Source organism: Gadus macrocephalus, chromosome 19 (genome assembly GCF_031168955.1).
Source record: "Gadus macrocephalus chromosome 19, ASM3116895v1".
Classification (NCBI taxonomy): domain Eukaryota; kingdom Metazoa; phylum Chordata; class Actinopteri; order Gadiformes; family Gadidae; genus Gadus; species Gadus macrocephalus.
In genome coordinates, this window is record NC_082400.1 from 15,569,147 (window position 1) to 15,589,146 (window position 20,000).

Here is a 20,000-nt window from a genome sequence, read left to right on the forward strand (position 1 = left end):
AACTCCCGGACAGTCGATGTCTGTTTTCCCGTAAATATATGTATGTTATTATATGCACTTTAATCCCCCGCACGCACGCACCCTCACGCACCCTCACGCACATTCACGCACATGCACATGCACACGCACACGCACACACACACACACACACGCACACTCACACACCCCTACACCTACAGCTTCACACATACACATAACACAGATGCCTATAAAGAATGCTTATGCATTAGAATATTTATCTCTGATCACCGACTGGGTCTGCGTGTGTCCTGTAGGACATAGTTTGTATCTGTGTTTGTGTGTGTGTGTGTGTGTGTGTGTGTGTGTGTGTGTGTGTGTGTGTGTGTGTGTGTGTGTGTGTGTGTGTGTGTGTGTGTGTGTGTGTGTGTGTGTGTGTGTGTGTGTGCGTGTGTTGGAGCCTCTCCGTGAGTCATCCAGCGCATTCGCACACACGCACAAACGCATTCACACACACACACACACACACACACACCTACCTTAATCTGTCCCTGACACTCGCTCTCAGTACTAGAAGAGACAGCTCCAAATGCACTCAGATTTTGTGTGTGTGAGTGTGTGGGGGGAGGAAGTGTGTTGGTGGGCCTTTCTGTATGTGTGTGAGTGTGAAAGAAAGGGTCTTGGTGTTTCGTGCATGGGTAGAGGGTAGAGGGGGGGGGGGGTTTGACACACTCCCCCAACATGATCATTCTTGAAATGTGGAGAGACGTTCAGTCAGACTTCTCCTAATAGGGCGAAGGGACACGAAACAAGAATGTGTTTTTGTAATGTGGCAAGAACAGCGGTACACCAGAGAGAGAGAGAGACGACTTTTGGTTTTGTCGGCGCGTTTTGCATCGCAGTGATAGCTCTCATTTTTTTGGTTTGGCATAATAGTCTACACTTTCCTGAACACACACACACACACACACACACACACACACACACACACACACACACACACACACACACACACACACACACACACACACACACACACACACACACACACACACACAGAGACAGAGACCCCCCACACACACACACACACACATGCACACACTTGCTCAGAGTCAGCACACATCCAAACACTCGCATTAGGCATGAGCTGTTCCGCGATTTTGTATCGAAATACCAGATTCAGGCTTCTGTCTCCGATGTCCAAAGGAACAATGAGGTAAACCTCCTCTGGGCGCATGCATTATACTGCCTCAGTGAGTCATGTGAAGGCAGTTATCGGACCCAAAGCGTGCAGTGATACACACACAGCGCATGGAGGCACAGGTCAGGGTTAAGGCGTCGGGCATCAAGGATGACACCAGGTAGACTGCAGACGTTGGGGGAATGAACCCAGAATCATTGAGCTGCACGTCTGAACACTCTTAATGCTACTGGTCCATCTCGTCCAGGACACTCTTTCTCTTTCTCCGCCTAAACCTTGAATAAAAACAAAGGATTGATTTAGCTGAGACAGTAAAGACCTTCTGATCCATTGGTGATAGATACTAACCCAGAGGGGGTTGGGTTAGGTCCTCATTTTTGGACAGAAGAAGGTGTGAAAAAGAATGTGCGAGTTTGGGTCTATTTTGGATTCGCCTGAAGCAGACTCGCGTTTCCTGTACACGTCAAGATGGCGTCCAGAAAAAAACTCCTTTTCTATTCAAAGGGGGAAGCATCTCTGCAGTAGCTTTCAAAACGTACAACAAAGTGGCCTTCAACAGACTTCCGAATCACACACCACAGCCCGCCCCCCCCATTGATTGAGCCCCCTCCCTCGGGAAGAGTCAATCACATGCCTCGGCACTCACCCACACGTGCACACACCTCATGCACGCCACCACAAAGCTCTCGCGCCGTGCCTTGATCCGTTTCCCCTTGGATGTCACCTGGGCGTGCGCGGCACTATGCCCTCTCGCTCTCGCTTGCTCCCAGATTAGCATATTAACCGCCCAAACATTGAATAATTAACGCCGACGGAGTGTATCGCGCGAGTCGATCGTGTGCCGGATCAGATGTGAGGGGAGGGGTAGAGGCGAGGGGGGGGGGGGGGGGGGGATGAGGTTAGAGCGCAACGCTGGAATCCTTTTGAACTCTGTTTGCCTGGCTGTCCTCTCTGGGGAGTGTTACCGGTGTGTCGGTGGCTTATCGGCTGTGGTTTAGATCCGTTGATACTTGGTCCCGTTTGGTGGCACGCCCTTTGGAACCTTTTGATCTCTGAACCTTAAGGTATCTCCCATTTGACTGGATGTTACACCGAGCCTTTTACTGTTTATTAGTTATTTAGTAGAAGCTTTTATCCAAAGTGGATTTGTTGAGCAGGTTGGCACGGCCTACTTAATGCTGACCAGAGGTTAAGTATAGGGACATTGGGATCTAATCCTAGCTGGGAGTGCATCGTCCAAGTCCGGCGTAGACCGTCTCTCTGCAACCATAAAACCATGCTTTCACCGGTCACCCTGCCCGTGTACACCCTCTTCCAATTCCTGAACGGCTCTGGATGCCTTCGACCAAGGGTACTGGAAGAGCGAGCAGCGCTTATTTATTTATATATCTCTGGCTCTCGCTCAAAGCCGGTGGCAGTTTGTGGCCGTTTCTAAGAAGCTTAAGAGAGTTGGAGCGTAGCGCGTGTTTCTGAAAGGTCCCGGCACTGACAGAGTGAAAGAACATATGTAAAAATAATCACTCCATTAGACTTCCTAGAGAGACACACACACACACACACACACACACACACACACACACACACACACACACACACACACACACACACACACACACACACACACACACACACACACACACACACACACACGTGTGTGCACACTCACATATGCGAAGATCAAAAACAGACTATGGGATTTAAAACGAGGTAAGAATGTGTTCAGAGGAAGGAATCTTTGGTGTAAGCCTTGCAGTGACAGAAAGCACTGAATAATTGTTCTGGGGGTTGTTCATTATGACATGTATCTTCATCTGAATTACCTGTGAATCACGTTGGGTGAGAAGGTTGACGTGATGAATAAATACTACAGTAAAACAAGATTGCTTGTAAGTTCAGTGTATACGAGGGACCGGTTTTGTGAGTGAATGTTCTCTATCATTGAGAAGACACGCAATTTGCTGGGAAATCTAAACAACCAATTATGTAAATGAACAATTAGCATGATGACTGCAAGGCCTTGTTTGAACGCAGTCACTCGGATGTCAAATTCAATTCCTGCAATTCAAGACACATTTGTAGTGATCAGCTATTCAGTGATCTCATACACTGATATACCATTTTAAGAGAGTAACAAATTATATTCTATTCAGGATGAGCAGCGTACAGTAAAAGCTTTCATGCTTTAGGCCTTTGGACATTATGAGCAGGTATGGTTCAGGCGTCTAAGCCAACGATACTACAGGAACATGGTTGCCATTGGCTCTGAAAGCAGAATCCAAAGTTGTTCTCGCTCGGAGTCAACCACCCTGACCTACTAAGACATCATCCGGGCTTTTCTAAAAAAGCTGACCTTTTTGTGCAAAACAGTTTTTAAAGCTAATTGTATTGAACACTTTACCATCGTAAAGCCAAGGATGAACATTATGATACTTATTATGTTATTTTTTTTCCGCCCACGAGGCGGCCTTGACGTCGGCCTCCCGCCTCGTCTGTAGAGAGACGAGCTAAGGGCTGCTGACGGCGATGTAGATGGCGGCTGGCCAGTGAATCACCTCAAAGGAGACACGCAGCGTGTCTGTGTGGAGCCACCCAGCGCCAACCAACCTCTCTCTCTCTGGCGTTATTAGTCTACCCCACCCTGCAGTCTCTCTCTCTCTCTCTCTCTCTTGCTATTGCTTACTCACTCTCGCTCTTTTGGTCTCGCTCTCTCTCTTGCTCTCACTCTCTGTGTCTCTGACATTTGTGCACATGCAGTCTGTCTGACGGACTTATGTGGACTTCATTTTCTACTTGTTTGCTTTCTATTTTTTCCCAGTTCATTTTCATCCCCTTGTTGTCTTTCTGTCTTGTCTGTCTTGTCTGTGCCCTCTCTCGTTTGTCTTCTCATCTCTCTCTCTCTCTCTCTCTCTCTCTCTCTCTCTCTCTCTCTCTCTCTCTCTCTCTCTCTCTCTCTCTCTCTCTCTCTCTCTCTCTCTCTCTCTCTCTCTGTCTCTCTCTCTCTCTGTCTTTCTCTCTTCCTCTCTTCTCGTTTTTTTTCGTCATGTCATCATCTGTTCTAATGATGGTTGTGAATGTCATTATGCCTTTGATTCCTTCTTACTTCCTGTATTTCCCTCTCTCTCTTTCTGTGGGATGTGATGGCATGTGTGTGTGTGTGTGTGTGTGTGTGTGTGTGTGTGGTCACACCGGTTTGACTCTAGTGTCTCTGCATTTGTATTTTTCAGCAGTACTGTTCTGTTTAATATATTCATGTACCCAGTTGAATAAAATGACAGTGACTGTGAGCGTGCGTGTGTGTGTGTGTGTGTTTCAGTGTGTGTGTGTGTGTGTGTGTGTGTGAGGGTGTGTGTGAATGTGTGTGTGGTTGTGTCACATTTGTTTTTGTGTGCCGCCTTATTTTGTATATTTCCCTACTGCCTTTTCTTCGTGTATACTGCGGCTGCAGACTGCTTTATCCCTTTCTAATTTTTCTCTCGCTGTTTTTCTCCTTCTAAATGCGTTTCCAAACCCCTGCCGGTGAGGACATACTAATCCAATCAGAAGCCACCTCACCTAACAGTCCCGCCCTTTTGCTCTTATTTCCTTGGGCTGTGATTGGTCACACCTCCTGTCATCTTGCAGGTGTGGAAGAAGCAAGGAAATTCTGGATCTGCTTGACTCATCACCGCAGGACGCTAGCCAGTTAGCACGGACAGATAGACAAGATACACCAAGACGGACAGATAGACATAGGCAGGGGGAAATCGAGTCACAGCTGATTTGTTGATTTATTGATGGGAAGCTATTAATTTTAGCCCTGCTCTGATGATTCTAAACTGAATAATTTAGTTTGCTGCAGCTTGGAAAGTCACTTGGATTATACCTTAGATTGACACGTATTGAGTGTGTCGGGTGTGCGTGTGTGTGTGTGTGTGTGTGTGTGTCTGTGTTTCATCTTCAAAAGTGATCGTAATTGGGATTATTGCAAAGGGAAATGGGTCACACTAGCAAGCAGTAATCAAGACCCCACACACACACACACACACACACACACACACACACACACACACACACACACACACACATGGATTCAGCTTCAACATTTCATTGGTTCCTTGATCCCATGGGTTGATGTGTAATAACGTTTTTATCCATCTGCGACACTTAACAGATTACACAGAAGATTTCCTTTGGGGTTCATGAGAAGTGAGTAATGAATGTACTCACTTCTATCAGTGAATGGGAAACGTCTATCGGTGTGCGTTGGTGAACATACGAGTGTGTGCACGTTCTGATTCAAATGGCAGTATCTCGTTCATCCACGCGGCGCCATCTCAGTGCCCGGCCCTTGTTTTCCCGCTCAAACTTTGTCGGCATTATGTTTCACATTTCCTTTCGTTCCTACCCACCACTGCGTCTCGACACAGCCGGGTTGTCGTGACGACAGCCGGTGACTCTGTCTGTGCGCTCTGTCCTGTCAGTCTTTGAAGTCGTTTCCGTTTAACGGAGGAACCTGTCTGCCGGGGGTACCTTGCACTGTGTGAACTCCTCCGATGTAAATATGGACAGGCCCCGCAGCTTCCTGGAATTAAATATCTCCCCCCCAATAACAATATAACCCCCACTCCCTTTGCCCTGGCCTGTGGTGTGTGTGTGGTGTGTGTGTGTGTGTGTGTGTGTGTGTGTGTGTGTGTGTGTGTGTGTGTGTGGTGTGTGTGTGTGTGTGTGTGTGTGTGTGTAGTGTGTGTGTGTGTGTGTGAAAGAATAATATATTGTAATAGGACGGACAAGTGGTTAAGGTTTTGGATTTCCAACCAAAAAGGTTGCTTGTTCAATTCCCTCAATGTCTGCGGTCTACATGGCCAGGTGCCCTCGCCCTGCACTGTGGGTTAATTTGGAATCAAATGTCTTCTAAAAATGACTTACTGGGAAATGGGAGGAAAGGGGAAATTATCATTCAGGTTTCATTTCCTGATGTCAAAAAAACTAGAAAACAATCACAAGATTCAGATTTATAGAAGAAATTTGAGGAAACCAACCGATTTATCGATTGGACCATGAATATTCTTTCTCATAATTCAGATGAGCAGTTGGCATAACACGGCCTTGGACGACCTCCACTTACTCAAGGTGGGAAGACTGAAAAAGAGTGTTCACGTGTGCCTACGGAGTGAAACTTAGTGTCTGTTGTGTGTGTTCTGTGTTTGTGTCCGTGCTTGCGTCAACGTGACAGCGCAGACCTCAGGGTAATACGTGTGAATTACCGCACGTGTCCGTGTTTATGCAGCCGTGTGGTTAGCCGCGCTGCTGTCGTCTGGCTGGAGGTCTAGGAGAACGGTGGAGTGGAGTGGCGGTTTCAGCTCGCTCCCCCTCAGAGGCTGACAGGGAATCTGTCAACCGCCACTCTGCGCTGATGGGCTAGCGGTTAGCCTCTAGCGGCGCTAAGTGCTTCTCGCTGCCTAATCGATGTAGAGGCCCTCCATTTTGTCCGAGTCCTTCATGTCTCCCTCTCTGTGCATTTCTTCCAATGTCTTGAGTTTTTTTTTGCTTTGCATCATTTTAATCCTTTTTCCAACGCTTGTTTTATTTTCGTTCTCTTCGCATTTCTTGAATTACTTGTGAATCGTTTGCTCCTTTCCTCTCCATAATTCCTTGTTCATCTCACACTCTCTAGCTTTCTCTTTCTTTTTTAAGTCTTTCCTTCTCTCTCGGTCTGGCATTTCTTTCTGTCCTTCTTTCTAGTGTTTTTCTGTCTTCATTCCAAAGCATCTGTTTCCTTTCCCCTTCACGTGTCTGTGGCTCGCGTCTGTTTTGGTGCTTCACACCTGTCTCTAACGGCCGTGGTCTTGTGGGTCTCTCTCTAGCGTTGGCCAGCTTCAGAGGGACCGTTCAGCATGGCCTGCCGCTGGAAATCGGAGACACGGTGCAGATCCTGGAGAAATGCGAAGTACAGGCATGCACGCACACGCACAAATGCACACGCAGACGCACGAAGAATCCCACACAGATGCAAGCACACACACATTGCGCGCACGCACACAGTCACACGCATGCACGCAGACAAACAGACAGACTCACACGCGCACTGTGCACGCGCGCGAACATGCAAACATGCATGAAACACCATGCACGCACACTCACACAGCTTCTTCTTCCATTGTATTGCTTCCTTATTCGTTCTCGCCTCATGTCGATGTCCACGTGTCAAACACACAGAAGGGGGGGAGGTGGGCAAATGGAGAGGGATTGGATTTGTTTTTCATTGCTTGATGTTGTAGTTCGTATGGTCGTCTTTCGACAGTATGTCCGTACTGTCCTAATATTATGAATGATTGTGCCATATTAAACTCTCCTATTCTCTACGTTTTTTTTTCTGACCAGAGGTTCATAATATTCAAATATATTTAACTCTGTCTCCCGCGCTTTTGGCAAACTGGAAATAAATCAAATAAATCCATGACAGATTATGATTATCTGCGCCATTTACATCCCAATAATAATTCCTCTGCCTTTCTGCCACGAGATTTAAGAGATAAATGCCGCTGCTTAAATTGGTTGTAAGCCAAGCAAATGAGTTTGGATTAGCTCACGGGATCGCTGGCTGATAGGTGAACGTATAGATCATCACCACCACTAACAAAGAACCGGGTTCAGCTCCCCTCCATGACTCATATATATACACACAATAAACGACCAAAGAACCATTTCACCGCGGGTCAGAGGTTAAAAATGATCTCCTTTACAGTATAATCGTTGGTAATTACTCCAGCTCTGGCCCTGGACCAAATATGTCATAAAACATCCACCTATTACCCCTTTTATTAACGGAAATATATTCAGTCCTTCTGATGAATATTCCGCCTATACTTAGGCTTTAAGCTGTGTGGTTGCAGATAAACTCCCTCCTCTTACTCGTGTATTTCAATTTGAGTATACGTCTTTTATGCTAAGAGCCCGGGTGGTTGGAAATACGCTTGGGTCCAGGTTAACGGATGTTGCAAGGAAAACACAATTTATTTAGTCATTAGTCATTTCGAAGATGCTTTCATCCAATGGCTTTCCAGTGAATTCAGCTGCATGCCATGGAGAAGCATGTAGAGGATTCAGGGATCCTCTCCATAGGATGTCTGTGAGCAGGCTATGGACGTAGGGGATTTAACCCTACGTCCAGGTTGGCAGTTGGAACACCCTAGCCACTGACATGACATTAAAGAAGGAGTCTTCTGTGCTTTTCGTCACTGCAGGCTGGTACCGTGGATTCATCCTGAAGAACCCCAACACCAAGGTGAGAGATGTGTTTGGGTGTGTGCATGTGTACACCAAAATGTGTGACTGTATATATATATATATAGGTATATACGAATGCAATCGATAAACTTCACTGTGGTGAGTGAAGTTCAATCCATGTCCATGATGGATGGATGGACCCCAGTCTCCGAGGGCGTTCAATTCACCAGGTAGTTGATCTCTTTATCGATCTCATGACGGATTGGACGCTGCCACTTGTGATGACACCAGAGGATGCGTTTTTTTAAATGGCTTTTTTTAACCGAACAGCCAACTTCACACCTGATGGTAAAAAAGGGACCCTTGAATATATTTCCGGCGATTGTGTAGCTCTCTCTCTCTTCCCCCCCCCCTCCCCCTCACCCTCCCTCCCCCAGTCGGCACTGTAAGTAACAAACGGTCAACGTATTGATCACGCAGCGTCATGCCTTCTCCCGGGATCGTGGCTGCTAAGGGCTGTTAGCGCTAAATGCTTCCGATAGCGCAGGGAAGGAAGGCTATTGATTAGCGCTGTGTGGCTTCTTCTTCTCCCTCTGAAGGGGATCTTCCCATGCAGCTACATCCACTTGAAGAGCGCCCACATCAAGAACAAAGGGTGAGCAACGTTCACTCTTGTGTGTGTGTTTGTGTGGGTTTGCCCAGTCTATTTATATTATCTATGTGTCACTCTTTCTGTGTGTGTGGAGTGTGTGTGTATGTTTTGTGTGTGGGTGTGTGTGCGTGCTTGTGTGTGTGTGTGTGTGTGTGTGTGTGTGCGTGCTTGTGTGTGTGTGTGTGTGTGTGTGTGCGCGCGCGCCATGTATTGTCTCCATTCTATTGCCACACTGTACCTCCTTTATGGGAACAGACGTATTCATCTGTATTTTCTTTCTGCTTCTCTGTAAACTTGTACTCTCTGTCTCTGCCTGTGTGCCTGCGACACAATGGGCTTCATTTCCATGATGTGCTGTTCATCGTGTTGTGACAGCCTGGATCCTGCCGTTCCGCATGTGTGTGGGCCCTTTAGAGATGGCTGCTGTCACACAACGTACAATCCTACGTGTTTTTTGCACATTCACACAAATGTGTGCAAACGTGCAAAGCATACATCGATTACTTTTCATAATTTCAGTCTACATGCATGCGTTCATTTAAGATTGTCTCCATCAGGTGTAGAAACATAAAAAAAAAACTATTTCGTTGTAAAGGTGTTTTTTTTTGTCTTTGACACATATGTTTTACATATATTTATGTATTTTAAAGCGATCTCTCGCTCTCCGTCTCCGTTTTCTCGGTTTCCAATTGTTGGTCTCCTCAATGCATTTCCAAAGCCCGGCCGTGAGAACCTACTCCATGTGTTTCACACTTGAACAACCGTATACGAACCCGCATCATCGCCATGCCGATGCGACACACGGGCGAGAGAGATGAGTAACGCAGGTCTCTGCTCCGTGTGTGTTCGACCCTGCAGGCAGTATGAGACGGTCATCCCCACGGAGGACTCCGTCATCACCGAGATGACCTCGACCCTCAGAGACTGGGGGGCGATGTGGAAGCAGCTCTATGTGGTGAGCCGACACACATGTACACACACACACACACACACACACACACACACACACACACACACACACACACACACACACACTTGCACGAATGCAGACACACAGAAAAAGCTTGATGTGGTGAGCCGACACACACACACACACACACACGTACACATCCACACACACACATCCTTACACACCCACCCACACATCCTTCCACACCCACACACACATCCTTACACCCCCAACCACCCAACAGACACACACACACACACGCGTCCGCAGACACGATCGATGCTGAGCGACTCGTGTATTACCCGCCGGTGAAGTGGATCTGTGCGTCGGGGTCCAGGTCCTCTGCGTGTCTCTCGTCTGAGTGGGGTTCGTGGGGCCCCCACGGGTCGGCCCCCAGCTGCCGCGCACACACTCAATAGGCCCCTGGCTTGTGTTTGCCCGCCCATTAAGCTATCTGCTGCCGCTGATTCAATGAGCTGATGAATGCTCCCGGATCAAAGTGCGTAGATTGCGAGGCGAAGAGCAGCAGACGCTGGAGCTAATTTGCCCAAAATCCATTTGCTTTATCTCTCTCTCTCTCTCTCTCTCTCTCTCTCTCTCTCTCTCTCTCTCTCTCTCTCTCTCTCTCTCTCTCTCTCTCTCTCTCTCTCTCTCTCTCTCTCTCTCTCTCTCTCTCTCTCTCTCTCTCTCTCTCTCTCTCTCAATCGCTCGCTTGCTATTCTCTCTCTTGCTCTCTCTCTTGCTCTCTCTCTTGCTCTCTCTCTTTCTCTTTCTCTCTCTCTCTCTCTCTCCCTTAATGACGACTTGGAGTACCATCTTGAACCCTCTCCCCCTTGCTCTCATGCTCTTCTCTCTTCGCCTTCATCTTCTGTTGTCTTTCACTCCCTCCACCTTCTCTGTTTTGGTCTCCATCTTTGTTCCCCGGTCGGTTCTTAAACCCTCTTTTTCTCTTGTGATATATGTATTTCTCTCACTCTCTCTGCCCCCTCTGTCTCTTTCTATCCATGCATCTGATTTATAATTGTGTCCCAATTGTGTTCAACCCTTGGTTTCTCTAACACCTCTCACTCTATTTCTCCCTCTCTCCCCCTCCTCCCTCTCTCCCTCCCTCTCTCTCCCCCTCTCTCCCCCGCCCGGACAGAAGAACGAGGGGGACCTGTTTCCACCGGCTGTGGCACGTGATGAACGAGATCCTGGACCTGCGGCGGCAGGTGCTGGTCGGCCATCTGACAAAACGACCGCATGAGGGACTTCAAGCAGCACATCACGGCCCGGCTGGACTGGGGCAACGAGTGAGTGGAGGGGGGGGGACCGCCCGCTGGAGGAGGGAGGGATGGATGGATGGATGGATGGATGGATGGATGGATGGATGGATGGATGGATGACTGTGAGAGAGGCACAGCGACCACAGCCACGACATGAAGAAACAGACACGTGGGGGGTGGATGGATGGATGGATGGATGACTGCGAGAGAGGCACACCGACCACAGCCACGACATGAAGAAACAGACACGTGGGCGATGGTTGGATGGATGGATAAATGGATAGGTAGATGGATGGATGGGTGACTGAATGAGTGAATGACAGTTCATACCAGAGATGCGCAACATACCAGAGATGCGTTCATACCAGAGATGCGTTCATACCAGAGATGCGCAACGACCTGTTCCTTCATGCATTGGCATGAAGGAACAAACAGGATACAGATGAGAGATGGATGAATGGATGAATAGATGGATGAATGGGTTACTGGCCATACATGCGACGCACACAGTAGAAAAAGACCACAGCACTGACATGAAGAAACAGTCAGAAAACACAAGAGGGTTGGACAGATGGAAGGATGAGTGAATGACAGTTCACACAAGAGATGAGCAAAAATTAACCCGAAGTGATGAAACCATCAGGAAAACAAACATGAACGAAGGAATGACCTTAAACAAAGGACAGTAATGGTGTTCTCTTCAGGGATGCTCCTCTCACATGTTTTCTATACCTGAGCACTGGGCGGTTTGGTTTTGGTGTCTCCGTCTCCCTACACCCTCTCTGTGTCTCTCTCTCGTACCATCCGTCTCAGTCTCTCTCCGTCTGGCTCTCTCTTTCTCTTTGAATCACTCTCTCTGTGTTACACGTCTACCGTCCCTGTGGGCACAGACTCTCATAATCAATCACGTTTCCTCTTCAAACAGCCAGGCTAGCCGGCTTAAAAAAAAAAATATTTACCTGCTTTTCTCTCCCTTGTTCTCGCCATGCCCTCCACGAGTACGCTGTCTCCCCCCTTTCTCCCCCCTTTCATCTCACAACCCTGTTTCCCACTCCACACACGCACACAAGTGCATGCACCCATAAATGTGCAAGCACACATACGTGCATGCACCCATAAATGTGAGCGCACAGTCGCACGTACGTGCACCCATGAATGTGCTCGCACACACGCATGCACACGTAACCTAAATTATACGAGAGAATAGAAACTCACTTTCAATTGTCCTTGCCTATCTCTAGCCTAGTCTCTCTCTCTCTCTCTCTCTCTCTCTCTCTCTCTCTCTCTCTCTCTCTCTCTCTCTCTCTCTCTCTCTCTCTCCCTCTCGCCCCCTCTCTGTCTCCCTCTCCCTCTCTCTCCCTCTCTCTCTGTGTCTCTCCAACCCTCTACAGAAGTGAATATCAACTGACTTAAAGTCATTCTTGGATCCCTCTTTCTCCATCACACACACATGTGCGCACGCACGCACGCACACACACACGCACGCACACATGTATGCACCCACACACACACACAGGGTGGGCAGAGGGTTTGACAGCTACAGGCTGGGGGATGCTTCACCAACTCTGTCTCTCTAAGTCCTGACAAGACGACACACACACAGACTAAGACAGACATACACAGACACCGACAGACACACACACACACACACACACACACACACACACAGACTAAGACAGACATACACACACACACACACACACACACACACACACACACACACACACACACACACACACACACACACACACACACACACACACAGACTAAGACAGACACACAGACTAAGACAGACACACACACACACAGACACCGACAGACACTCACACACACACAAACACACACACACACACACAGACTAAGACAGACACACACACACACAAACACACACACACGCATAGACACACACACACACACACACACACACACAGACACCGAAAGACATACACACACACACACACACACACACACACACACACACACACGCATAGACACACACCCACACACACACACACACACAGACACAGACACAGACACACACACACCCGATCTCTAGCACTTCAGTTCGAACATACTGGGAACAAGTATCTTCAAAATATATATTTTTTGGAAGTTTGGAGTGTGTGTGCGCGCGTGTGTGTTGCGTGTGTGGTGGACCTTTGTGTGTCTGTGTGCTCGTGTTTGATATGCTAACTGTGTACTGTCTGTGTGGTACAGGCAGCTCTGCCTGGACCTGGTGCCCCGGAGGGAGTTCAGCATGGTGGACCCCGACGAGATCAGCGTCACAGAGCTCTACAGACTGGTGAGTGACATCGCCACCGCCGCGCCACGTCCTGTGACATCATCACGCCACTTCCTGTGACATCATACGGGCTGCGGGAAGCACAAGATTTGACTGTGTGTCATTTAACTAACCATCGGCGAAAGGGCCTCAACCTTCTGTGGTTAGCTCGGATGTGTGTCTGTTTGTAACACTATACATTGTAGGAGGATAGGATTGTGGCATCAGATATACTAGATGTACTTTAACATACTATAATATAATATACTTCAGTGGATGAGAGTGGAAGTGCGGCACTCAAAGTAAAAATCGTATGCAGCACACTAGATCCAATATGGTTGCGTCGCCTTTTTTGTCTATTTCCACACAAGGAACGTTTTTCTAGCGATGCAATCATTCATTCAAGTCCAGGTATTACGCCTCGTTTCCACATACGTATGCTTTTCGTATCCGTGCTTCCGTAAATGTACGGAAGGAGTCGCTAGTGTTTTACGTACGGACATGAATTTATTTACGGACAAAAGATGGGGGAGCGTATGATAATGGCCGTTTTTAGGAGACCGGTACTTTGGAACATGAGGATCGACATATACAGAGATAAAAACAAAACCAACCAGGCTTGGAAAGAGATCGGCGAGGAGTTTGGCCTGCCAGGTACTTACATGTTTTGTGAAAAACATAAAAACTTTCATACGGTATCTCCGGAAAACGCCCGCGAAAGTTAAATTTTTTTAACGTATATTACGGACATACCGGACCGAAATTTTACGGAGGGGAGGAGTCTCGGAGGCAAAACGGACATTACGGAGAATCACATAGGAATGAATGGACTTTCGGTCGGAGACGGTTGGATCGCATACGAGAATGCGATCGGTATGTGGAAACGAGGCGTGAGTCAGTTCCATGGAGACCATTTCTGGTCGTGCGTTACCTTGGTGCAGGGGTACAGATTATAACCCTAACCCTGACCACAGTGTCACAGACACGTAGAGGGACAGAGATGGTGCGCGTGATGCACTCTGTCCTGTCAAACCGACCGCGACGTTTGGGGAAACTACTTTTTCTCAAGCATCGGACATGTGTGCTAATGATCTTGCTATCACGTTCGTAACATGGCTAAATCGTGGGAGAAAAATAAATGAAACGGAGAGATGGTTAAACATCGCTCTGCGTAATAAAATTCGGTCAACAGAAGGAGCATGGTGAAGGGTTTACAGTTGTTTACTGTAAAGTTTACAGTAAAAACGGTGAAGGGTTTACAGTGTAAACCCTTCACCGTTTACTGACGGTAAGACGTCGTACATCCTGTTTATTAGAAAATGCAATACTTTGAGCCGTTGGGCTTTTTTTCTCATGAGGGGAAAACACTGGATTTTCCCCCTGACCCCCTCCCCCATATCCCTCACCCCCCAGACCCCCACCACCGACACCACTTCTCCCAGTTTCCCAGTGCTCCATTTGCTGTTACCGTGGCAACCCAGGTTTTCTGCACTGGGGCGGCGTTGACGATGGCGGAATGAACGCACGTGCGAGCGTGCATGCACGCTGACACAGACACCGACACATACACACACACACACACACACACACATAGACACGCGTCAGGCCTTCCCGTTGCAGTGGGAACATGAACTTCTTAATCAGTCTGTTGTGTTGTCGTTCCGTCTTAGGTGGCTCTGGTAGTCAAAACAAAGGCAGTTGGGCCCTAATAAAAGCCCTAATGTTCCACTATTAAGCACCCACCAAAACACCACAAGTCCTCTATTAATGGAAGACAGGTAGAGGAAATGGCAATTACCACACACACACACACACACACACACATACACATACACATACACATACACATACACACACACACACACACACACACACCTTCCCCCCAACACACTATCTCCAACCCGGCACTAAAATCACATTGTTATTTCTCGCTGGGGACAATGTGTTTCTTTCTCTACAGACACCAGCCAAACTTTGTCTGGCGTGTTATTGGCCTAATTGTACCAGAATGAAGATTACCTTCACACACTTTCTCTTTGTGTGTGCGTTGTGGGGACCTGCAGACTTTACTGCTGCCAGTGTTCCCACAGTAGCGGCTCTGTGCTCGGCTAATTGGAAGAAAGGGGGAACATGCGGCTGGGATTTTTACGGTTCTATTTGTTTCATCTCATTAACGAAGAGAACGTGTAAAGGGAGAAAAACAGGATTCCTGCGACTCTCAGAAACAGCGAGGAGCGTTTGTGTTTCAGCTCCCAATCCTGGGCCCCGTGGGTGGGTGCAATGTGTTCACGGGGAATACTTAGATCGTCGTGTTTCCACGGAATGAGGCGGGCGCAGGTGTTTGTTTAATTCAATCAATCGACGAAGTGCAGAAAACAAATCGGATCGACTAATCTCTGATGTTTGTTCTCAAGATGCCAGCACACATTAAAAAGTGCTTATTATCGTGCTTATTAAATTGCTCCACCAGGTGTAAAACCCTTGAATAGAAGTGTGCACATCCCTACTTTGGTGTTTGAGCTGGCACGCGTTCAACCAAGTGTAACAGCCTTAGAGATAAATCCGATAAATAACGTTCCCTACAGTTGAGAAGTGGCTCTCTGTGAATCTCCAGTGACTCCTGGCTAGGATTTAGCGTTGTTATATTCCACACATCTCAATCCGTGTACAGCAGAGAAAAGGATAGGGCAGAGTGCAGATCCCAGAGCAGTGTGTGATTGATTGCTCGAGTCTGAGCAGAGTGGAACATGCTTATCTTACGGTATCTCTAGAGGAGAAATAGCTTGGGAGATTTTGCACATGCAAAGTACACTCCCATCCTAAGAATAATGTACACGTGCGCACCCACATGCACACAGACACACTAAATCTCACACTTCAAATATTATATAACTTAGGTTTCCCTCTGCAGGCTTAAACTGGGGATCAGAAGGGGGACTTAGGGTGTGAATTAGAAATCTGAGTTGAATAGCAGGGGAGAGAAAGACCAAGTGGGAGAGACACTGGGAGATGGAGAGAGAGAGTGAAAGGGCTTGAGGGAGAGATAGTGAAAGGGCTTGAGGGAGAGAGAGAGAGAGAGAGAGAGAGAGAGAGAGAGAGAGAGAGAGAGAGAGAGAGAGAGAGAGAGAGAGAGAGAGAGAGAGAGAGAGAGAGAGAGAGAGAGAGAGAGAGAGAGAGAGAGAGAGAGAGAGAGAGAGGCGGTCACCCTGCACCACTTCGCTGACGTGCACAGAATACTACTCCGTGCACGCTCATCAAACGGTTGTGGGGCCAACACACATGGGGCCAACACACATGGGGCCAACACACACACACACGAACACACAAACACAGCATACATGGCTGTGAGTTGCCATGGGTGCTGGCGGCTTATCCTCAAAGCTGTCACCCTCTTCACCTAGTGAGTCCAAGTCTCTCCGAGCGACGGCCCCGCTGCGACGCTAAAACACCACACCATGTACCATGTGTGATCTTTTTTTTCTTTGATTTTTTTTCACACCAATTTATTTCCTGCAACACACCGCCATGAAAAGCATGTGCCCGGTGCCTTGTGCTGTCTCCGGTTCGCTGTGGGGACGAAGATGGATGATTATGTAACTTTTGTATAACGAGCATGTGAACCTTAAATCTCGGTAGTTAATTACAGAGTGAATTAGTTCAGTGATTAGAGCTTTAGGGATCGTTGAAAACGTCTTTGAAGGATCTTAATGAACTCTGTTACTGCATATTAGCAATAAATAAATAAATATACGGACACAGAATAAATGATACATAAAAAAATATAGATATGTTTACATAGTGTTTAAATGTGGTCCATAGTGTTTAAATGTGGGCGATAGTGTTTAAAAGTGGGCGTTAGTGTTTATATTTGGGCGATAGGGTTTACGTGTGGTCCATAGTGTTTAAATGTGGGTGATAGTGTTTAAATGTGGGCGATAGTGTTTACATGTGGTCGATAGGGTTTACATGTGGTCCATAGTGTTTAAATATGGTCGATAGTGTTTAAATGTGGTCGATAGTGTTTACATGTGGTCGATATTGTTTAAATGTGATCGATAGTGTTTAAATATGGTCGATAGTGTTTAAATGTTCTATTCCCTCACTCTCCACCTCATCCCTAACTCTCCACCTCAAGCTGGTGTGTAGTGAGCGTTCTGGCACCGATTGGCTGCCGTGCATCACCCAAGTGGGTGCTACATATTGGTGGTGGTTAGTGAGGTCCCCCCTTCACTTTAGGCGTCTTTGAGTGTTATTAATTATTATTCTTCTTCATGTTTAACCTCTGTTTTCCTTGTATTCCTAGTCTGTTTTACATAGTTTTGAATGATGACTATATGCTCTGTAAGGTGACCTTGGGTGTCTTGAAAGGCGCCTCTAAATTAAATGTATTATTATTATTATTATTATTATAACCATTACATTTATTAAGTTCACGCTTTTTTTCGAAAGCGTCTCACAACGAGTGCATTCAACCATGAAGATCTATGTCTCAAAAAGTGCAAGAATCATTTGAGTACATATAATTCAATAAATAGCCTGTGCTACCATAAAGTTACAAGAGGTAGAGAATTTGTCTCATCACCTGGTGTGATCCAGGTCTTGTGACAGTAGGGAAGAACGGGGGGGGGGAGGGGTACGTTTAGGCAAGTCACATTGATGGTGTGAGTGGGCATGTGGTCTAAAGTATCCCCAAGAAGACCAACGTACAGGAATGGAAAGTATGCCCAAATCAAATGACGAAACAGAGCCAACGCAGTGAATCTCTGCCCGGCCTTACAAAGTCTTGTCTTCCAACGCGGTCGCCTACAAAACAGTCTTGTGATGGACTCCTTTGTCTTCGTATGATGAATCCATCGCTTCAGAAGAACGGGACTTGGGGGAGAGTCGCTGATTGCTCCATTGGCTCCAGACATGCTGAGTTAACCGCACCACAGTTAATTGGTAGTGCACTGACTCTGATGGTGATGGCCTAGATATAGAAATGAGTTACCACTGATGGTTAAACAGAAAAAAGAACAGGTGACTCATCAATCAGGGACGATGGGTGCAGGGACCTTCCTGAACTCTATTCTATACTGTGTTAAGAATGCGTACTCTAAACGCCACACTGGTGATCAGATAATTCACCACAACCCTATGTGCTTGTAGCCCTAGCTTGCACAAAGCCAGGCCATTCAATAATATGGCGGAATACAACAAAAGGCTAACTGACCCTACCTGACACAGGGCCATTTACAGGCAACAATGATTGAAACCAGTAAACCAAAGCACAGCATTAACCGATACTAGACTGTAGACTTCTAACACCACTACAAAAAATGTAATTTATCAGTCTAGTAACACCGCTATAACTATTTCCAATTGTAATCAGTCTAGTAGCAACACTTCGTTGGTACACAATTGAACACAAATGTTGTTACACTAATGCAGCCAGACAGCGCAACGCCAAGCAGCGGACGACTGTAAATATAGTAAATATACCCTGCCCGCTCCAAGCCGTCGTTGGATGCAGGATACCTCCAGAAGTCTGAACGCAGACATATCCTGCCCCTTCCAGCCCACTGCCCTCCGTCCTCTCGCTCCTCCATCGGGGAGGACTGCCTGTTCCATCTCTATCTATAAAGCTACCTGCAGTGCGCCTTTGATCAGCGCACCAGTGACTCTGGGCGGGAGTCAGCAACCGTCACCCTTACAGAAAAACCTATTGCAATACACCCATGTGCTGCAGTCCAGACATACATGTGGGCAGCACCCCTGTGTGTGTGTGTGTGTGTGTGTGTGTGTGTGTGTGTGTGTGTGTGTGTGTGTGTGTGTGTGTGTGTGTGTGTGTGTGTGTGTGTGTGTGTGTGTGTGTGTGTGTGTGTGTGTGTGTGTGTGTGTGTGTGTGTGTTATGGCCTAAGAAGTGTGTGTGTGTGTGGTTGGGGAGGGGGCTGTCATTCCAGGCATGTGGTTTGTGGTGTGGTAATGTACGTCTTTTTTACCTAGGTCGTCTATTTGCACACACGCACACGCACACGCACACACACACACACACACACACACACACACACACTTCCCGTCTCCTTCCTTCCTTCTGCTTAATGCAGGGTGAGCTCTGGCAGCCGCGCCACTAGCCATCTGGTGTGTGGGTGAGTGTGTGTGTGCGCGCGTGTGTGTGTGTGTGTGCGCGTGTGCGTGTGTGTGTGCGTACCCCACCGCTGTGCTTAATTCTGCCAGCAGTACTTGTCTTTTGTGAATGTTGACAGCAGATTTGAATAATCCCTGTGTGTCATGGATACGTGTGTGGTGGCGTATCATCAGCAGACCCGCTGCTCGGCCGCCGGTAAACAGCCCTTAGGTTACCGCCGTGTGTCAGAGGACCGTAGGCCCGCCGTGGATGTGCACACGCCGCACTTTCACTCCCTGGATTGTTTGTTCTTATACTTTCGTTTTTTCAAAGCTCAGGGTCACTAAAACAATTCACATGTGTTTCACGGCTGAAGCTGCA

The 20,000-nt window shown here is 47.4% G+C and overlaps 1 protein-coding gene across 1 annotated transcript in view; it reads left to right on the top strand.

The window, feature by feature from the left end:
* Positions 1-9,901: 9,901 nt before the first annotated feature.
* LOC132448053 (dedicator of cytokinesis protein 4-like) overlaps positions 9,902-20,000 on the top strand; it is a 75,177-nt gene continuing 65,078 nt past the window's right edge. The window contains exons 1-3 of the mRNA XM_060039116.1: positions 9,902-9,972; positions 11,108-11,258; positions 13,449-13,533. Coding sequence (XP_059895099.1) covers positions 11,209-11,258; positions 13,449-13,533 — 135 coding nt within the window. The 5' untranslated portion in view covers positions 9,902-9,972; positions 11,108-11,208. The remainder of the gene's footprint in view (positions 9,973-11,107; positions 11,259-13,448; positions 13,534-20,000) is intronic.